This window comes from Panthera leo, chromosome C2, assembly GCF_018350215.1.
Source record: "Panthera leo isolate Ple1 chromosome C2, P.leo_Ple1_pat1.1, whole genome shotgun sequence".
Classification (NCBI taxonomy): domain Eukaryota; kingdom Metazoa; phylum Chordata; class Mammalia; order Carnivora; family Felidae; genus Panthera; species Panthera leo.
The window spans coordinates 82678602-82685753 of NC_056687.1; the positions used below are offsets into that span (position 1 = coordinate 82678602).

The 7152-nt window shown below is 46.2% G+C and overlaps 1 protein-coding gene across 1 annotated transcript; it reads left to right on the forward strand.

The window, feature by feature from the left end:
• Nucleotides 1–1318: 1318 nt before the first annotated feature.
• On the forward strand, nt 1319–2663 carry LOC122230105 (transmembrane epididymal protein 1A-like). Its single transcript, XM_042955801.1, has one exon. The coding sequence runs from the start codon at nt 1625–1627 to the stop codon at nt 2510–2512; it is 888 nt and encodes a 295-aa protein (XP_042811735.1). The 5' UTR covers nt 1319–1624; the 3' UTR covers nt 2513–2663.
• The last annotated feature ends 4489 nt before the right edge of the window (nt 2664–7152 follow it).

The window sequence follows — 7152 nt, forward strand, 5'->3', positions numbered from 1 at the left end:
TCATTTTGCATTGAGGAGTGGATGCACATTATCTGTGTTGTTAAGGCTGCAGAGACGCTCCACCTTTTATAGATTTATTGGCCACCTACAGTTTTCCTTAAATGACTAGCCGCTTACGACCTTTGCCCCTTTACCTACTGAGGTGTTCATTTTTAACTTTTTGATTTGTAAGAGTTCTTTATATTATAAGGAGTCTAACACTTTGTCACATATAGAGTACAATTTTAAGTTGATTTTTCTTTTGGAATTAATGTTTAACAGTAATTTTAATATAGAATAAATAATTAATTGTAATGTTTAATTTCTTAAGTAGGCTCCACGCCCGATGCAGAGCCCAAAGTGGGGCTTGAACTCACAACCCTGAGATCAAGACCTCAGCTGAGATCAAGAGTCAGATGCTTAACCGACTGGGCCACCCAGGCACCCCTGTAATGTCTAATGTCTATTAATAAAAAACTTTAAAATTTTTATGGAGCACCTGGGTGCCTTAGTCAGTTGAGAATCTGACTCTTGATTTCATCTCAGGTCATGATCCCAGGGTCATGGGTCGAGCCCCATGTCAGTCTCTATGCTGAGCATGGAGGCTGCTGATTCTCTCTCTCTCTCTCTCTCTCTCTCTCTCTCTCTGTCTTTTTCTCTGAGCCCCTTCTCCCCCACTCATGCTAACATTAAAAAAAAAACTTAAAAAAATTTAAATATAATTAAGTTCTTCACCTTTTTAAAATGATTCTTGCTCTGGCATTATTTATAGGAATACTTGAACAACTTCAGCATCATAGGAATTCAGCAAGGAATGTTAGTAATAACAGTAAAATTACTAATAATCATTACCATTTATTATTTACTATGTATCAGACACTCTACATACTTTATTCTATTTAATACAATAAACCTATGACATAATTATTATTCCCATTCTACAGGTCAGGAAACTGAGGCTCAAGAAGACAGAGTAACTGCCCATCGTCATGTAACTTACAAGTGTTGGAGCTGAAGTTCAGTCACTTAGTTATGTACAAATTCTGGACTTTGTCAGCAGATGAGTAGACCTGGGTCCCCATCCCAGCTCTGCTATGCTGGCTGCGATACCTGTGTATGTGCCTTCACCCCCTGAGCCTTAATGTCACCTATAAAATTTGTTTAACAATAACCCTCTCATAGAGTTGTTGAGGTATTTAAATGAGGAAAAGGAGATGTCATATGGCTGGCACCAAGTGACAGCCAACAAAAGAAAATCCACCACCTCCCCCCCTTTGCTGGGGCCCCTTATTACTTTTTTCCCTCCCCTCTCTTTGGGGAGGGGTGGGGCAGGATTGGAGAGGAGAGAAAGGGTAAACTAGCTCCTGCAGTGAGGTGCAGAGGTTGGAAGCCCAAGTCCGGCTCGTCTAAGTAAGGAACAGAGCAAGGTGAAGTGCCACCTAAGAGAGATCCCACCCAGGGAGTGGCTCAGATGCTTCCAGCACACACATAGGCCTTTTTGTGTGTGGGAGGCAGGGGTGGAGCTGGATCAGAAAGATCTCACCACAGCTTGGAAGCAGTCACCTCGCTTGTGAGGAGAGCCCTGGGAGGTTGCCTCTCATCTGCCAGCTCTTGTTCTGTTGGCCCCAACATACACACAGAGACCATGGGTACCCTCGAGGGACACTTGCTGCCGGGGATATGCCTCCTCATCTTTTCTCTCCACTACTCAGTGATGGTGTCCTTGGCCCTACTACGGGGACAGAGGTTTCTCAAACCCCCTCTAACCCCAAAGGAGAAGCGAGGACACAGGTGGTGGCAGCTGGTACCTGTGGAAGGGATGATGAAGGTGGCCATCTCCCTGACTGGCATCATAACCGAGTTCTTCTACCCCCCAGGAGTAAACCGGATGATGATGGTAGACTGGGAGGACCCTCGGCGGCCATTTGTGTTCTATGACAACTGGTATCACGTCACCATGTATGGGTTTTTCACGCTCAGTGGCGTGGTGGACATCGTGAGCCGGGCGTGTCAGGCGCAGCAGAACGTGAAGCTGGAGCGAGCAGCTGAGGCCCTGGCCTTCTGTGTGCTGGTCCTGCTGATGGCATGTCACCTGGAGAACAAGGGCACCCTGGAGGTCCGCACGCACCTGCTGTTCGTGGCGCCCACCTTCCTGGTTACCCTGGTGCTCACCATGGAAGTCTGGGTCCCTGACCAACCCACGCTCTGGGTGCTGAAGACCTGGATGGGGCTGGTGCTCAGCACATGGATGCTGCAGCTGTGTGTGCTGATGTACGTTCCTCCCTCCGGGCAGCCCTGGAGGGCAGAAAACCCTGGCGACCTCGCCTTCCTCCTCATCTTCTTCTGCTGGCACCTGGGCTTCGGGGCTATCGTGCTGGCCGCTGTCTATGGCCTCTGCAGCCTCTGGCACCATCGCATCTCCTCTTGGAGGGAAGTCCCACGTGCCAAGTACCAGCTGTGTCCCAGAAGCTACAGCAGCGAAGAGCTGGAGAAGCTCGGGACAGAGGCCATGCTGCAGGATGGGGGCATCTAGGTACAGAATCTTTGTGCTATGCCTTTCGTCACGAGAGTTTTGAGGGTACCCACTGTGCGCAGAGCACAGAAATGTGCTGGGATCTACAAGGTGGCTTTCTGTCACAGGAGCCACCTTCCTTGTTCCTAAATAAACCTTTCAGTTCCTGGGATTACTTCACTCTGTCGCTTTGTTCTCTCCAGGTCTGCCTCTTTTCCTGCCTCACTGCCTCACTGCTCCGCATGGTTCCTGACCGTGGACTTGTGTGGAGTGAGAACAAGGAGGTGGCTTTTCTCTCACAGAGGAAATAGAGGGAGATGGAGGGCCTCTGGGGACCCAGGGGGGGTTCCATCCATTGGAGGCAGAGCTAGCTGGCTTAGTGTGTGCCTGCAGCTAGAGTATTTAAATGTGCGAAAGAGAAGAGGTCCATTTTTGCATAATGGTGAGGACTTCTGTTTCTCTTCATTTTTCTGCTTTCTTTACACTAAGCATGGCAGGATGATGAACTTGTTTCCTTGTTGCTATAGTTATTTTTAATCTACACGGAATGAGGCTACATCTGCCTTCTGAGGGGGAAGTGGGGAAGGGGTGACAGTCAACTTAGCAGGGGCTCAAGTCTGAGAGAAAGGAGGCAGAAGAGCAAGGAAGTCCCAAAGGAAACAAGGATGACCGAAATATAATTTTAAGGTGTTCAGGTTTTGCTGGGATGTAAAACTCCATTGTTCCTACCCTTTCAGTAACGTCTGTGATGCAAGTATATGCGTGTCTTGTGTGAGTGATTTTGGAGCCAGACCAAAGAGAAGGCTCAGATGTCAGTTGGTAGGAGCAGAAGGGGAAGAATGGCTATGAGATGTGGGGTGCAAACCGTCTTCAGTGGTTCTGAAGATGCAGAACTCAGAGCTGAGAGGAAACGGGAAATGTCAGCCCCTGGAATTTGCAGAAATTTCTAGCCAGCCATTGAGCTTCTCCCAGAATGAGGAGAGAAGGTGCTGGTAAATCCATACACTCAGTAAGACATATGAAAGCAAATTTTATAAAAACGCTTATCCCTGGGTACAACTAGATATCCACTGCTTCTGCTAGCATGAGCCTGCGTATGTCAGACAGATAAATCCAGCATCTGGAAATGTGAAGAGGCAGGAAGAAGAGATGGGGTGCTGGCCGTAGATGTGGAGAAAGGACCAGAGAGAAAAGCTCCCTCTCATGAAGCAGCTGCAGCGACACCACCTCTCGTGCAGTTAGAAATGCTGTCCTCAGAGACTAAAAAGCTGTAAGAAGCATAGAGAGGTGTTTGCATTTGCAAGATGGAAGACAGGCTGCACATTGTCATCTGAAATGTCACCGGACACTCCCTAAAGAAATAGTGTGTGGGAGCATGGCAAATAGGCTCCAGAAACTCCAGGATGAGAGCTTGAGGCAGGGAAGGGAGCCAGGGGAGGGTCTGGCAACTCACCCTGGCAGGGTTTGGAGGGGAGGAACACTCTGGATCTAGAGGAAGAGAAATGTGTCCTGCAGCAGCTGGAACCAGGCCAGCCCCAGGTTCCATCCCAGCAAAGCAGGAGCCAACCTAAGGAAAGGCCAGCACCTTTCCTTCTGTCCCCACCCTAAAAATCCCAGAAGCAGAGCCAAATTTACCCTGAAGCTAAGATAATAAAGCTTAAGCTTCAGAGCCCCTCACTTTACATCTCCAAACATAAAGCCCTGGGAGGGGCCACAGCAAGGTGTTGATATGATCACTGAAAAATTGCAAAAGTAAGGTATTTCTGTATTCTTCTTCTTTTTAAAAAAAATGTTTATTTTTGAGAGAGACAGAGAGACAGAGTACAAGCAGGGTAGGGGCAGGGAGAAGGAGACACAGAATCCAAAGCAGGCTCTGAGCTGGACCAACACAGGGCTTGAACTAGATGTTTAACTGACTGAGCCACCCAGGCACCCCTGCATTCTTCTTTTCTAAAGAGGGACCTCCAACTGGTATAAGCTGTAGGCTCCACAAAACCTAGCTTTGCCTCCACCCTGAAGATTTCACAGTTTTACTTTCAAGATGCCTTATAATAAACATCTCTTTGCCCTTTAGTAGGACATTCCTTAGTTGAGGGTAATGGTAAGACTCTATCTCCTTTAACTTGGAAACAAGAAGCTTAAAATGCTAATGACCTCACCAACTAATTGAAAACCACCTGCTAAAGCATAATCCATCAGTCAACAAATCCCTCAGTCACCTGTGATCAGATGCTTGGCCTGATTTAATAAAGAGGAATTCGACATCTAGAAGACTGGTGCCTGAGGGAGAGGCGGGCAGTGATTTACAGAGGTGGGTCCTGCTTATCTTCATTTGTGCTGGGAGGTGGCACGGGTTGCCCTGCACATTTGGCCCTTGCCCAGTGTATTAGTCAGTGTTCTCCAGAGAAACAGAACCAATGGGATATGGATAGATCAAAATTTTTTAAGAATTGGTCTATGAGATTGTGAGGGTTAGCAAGTCCAAAACAGATAGGGCAGGCCAGCAGCCCAGACACCCGAGGAAGAGTTAATGTTGCCATCTTGAGTCTGAAGGCAGACCGCCTTCTTGCTTAACGCACCTCAATCTTGTCTTTTAAGACCTTCAACTGATTGGATGAGACCCACCCATATTAAGGAGGGCAATCTGCTTATTCAAAATCTACAGATTTATGGGTTTTTTTAAATTTTCATTTATTTATTTTGAGAGGGAGAGAGAGTATGTGTGTGTGCATGTGAGCAGGGGAGGGACAGAGAGAGATGGGGAGAGAGAATCCCAAGCAGGCTCCATGCTGTCAGTGCAGAACCTGATGTGGGGCTTGAACCCACAAACCCTGAGATGATGACCTGAGCTGAGATCAAGAGTTTGTCGCTTAACTGACGGAGCCACCCAGGTGCCCCCCAAAGTCTACTGATTTAAATGTTAATCAGATCCTGAGGTGCCTGGGTGGCTCCATCAGTTAAGCATCCGACTTTGACTCAGGTTGTGATCTCATGGCTTGTGAGTTTGGGCCCTACATCAGGCTCTGTGCTGACAGCTGGGAGTCTGGAGCCTGCTTCAGATTCTGTGTCTCCCTCTCTCTCTGCTCCTCCCATGTTTTCACACACACACACACACACACACACTCTCTCTCTCTCTCTCTCTCTCTCTCTCAAAAATAAATAAAACATTAAAAAGTAATAATATAATAAATAATATAATAAAAGTTAATTAGATCTAAAAAATACTGGCACAAAGCCACATCTAAACCAGTGTCTGACCAAATAACTGAGTGCCGTGGCCTAGTCAGACTGACACATAAAATTAACCATCATGCTCAGCATATTGGAACATGGCCACCTAAACATAATTTATGTCAACTATGTTTGTTGTTACTTTAGAGACCTTCCAAAGTAATAATAGTAACTTCATTTTATTTTTTTTTTACTTTTTAAAAGTTTTTATTTATTTATTTTGAGAGAGAGAAAGAGTGTGTGTGTGTGCATGCGTGCACACGCAGAGAAGGGAAAGAGAGAGCGAAAATCCCAAGCAGACTCCACGCTGTCAGTGCATAGCTGGACATAGGGCTCCATCTCAGGAACAGTGAGATTAGAACCTGAGCCGAAATCAAGAGTTGGATGCTTAAAGGACTGAGCCACCCAGGCACGCCAATAGTAACTTCATTTTCTTTTATTATTTTTCTTTTATTTTTTTAATGTTTATTTTTGAGACACAGAGAGAGAAAGAGCATGAGTGGGGGAGGGGCAGAGGAAGAGAGACAGACAGACAGACAGACAGAATCCGAAGCAGACTCCAGGCTTCAAGCCGAGCCATTAGCACAGAGCCCAATGCGGGGCTTGAACCCACAAACTGTGAGATCGTGACCTGAGCCAAAGAAGGACGCTCAGTCGACTAAGCCACCCAGGTACCCTGTAACTTCATCTTATTTTATTTATTTATTTATTTTTAATGTTTATTTATTATTGAGAGACAGAGAGGCACAGAGTGTGAGCAGGGGAGGGGACAGAGAGAGGGAGAGACACAGAATCCAAAGCAGGCTCCAGGCTCTGAGCTGTAAGCACAGAACCCGACGCGGGGCTCGAACTCACAAACTGTGAGATCATGACCTGAGCCGAAGTCGGTCGCCTAACCAACTGAACCACCCAGGCGCCCTTGTAACTTCATTTTAAAAGGGCTTCACCATTATAGGTTCTGACTGCAGTATGACTATGACTATATAGTGCTAAATGGCCTTCTTCCCTTCCCTGTTTCCTCTAGGGAAAGATAGTGGTGTGTGTGTACAAGTGACTCTTAGTTTTAAAAATTCAAATAATGTTTAGAGAGGTTTTTTAATTTTATATGTTATACATTTTAGACATGTTACAATATAGCAAAAAAGCATTTTAAAGTATTTTGAAATCTACCATGATTCCCCCACCCAGAATTAATTACTGCCTGGGAAGACTAAAAGGTCAGGAAGTTATTTCAATCAGAGTAAATGATAAGATTTATATATCAGAGATGAGACCTTTCTTGGTGATGATGACTGATGTGCCTGATGATTCAGGTGTGGATGACTAAAGAGACGTGGAGGTGAAGGTCACTGAAGATGAAGAAATCCAGAGCTGGAAGTCTAGTGTCGTGGGAAGGAACTGAGCAAGGATCATGCCAGGCCCAGGAAGAT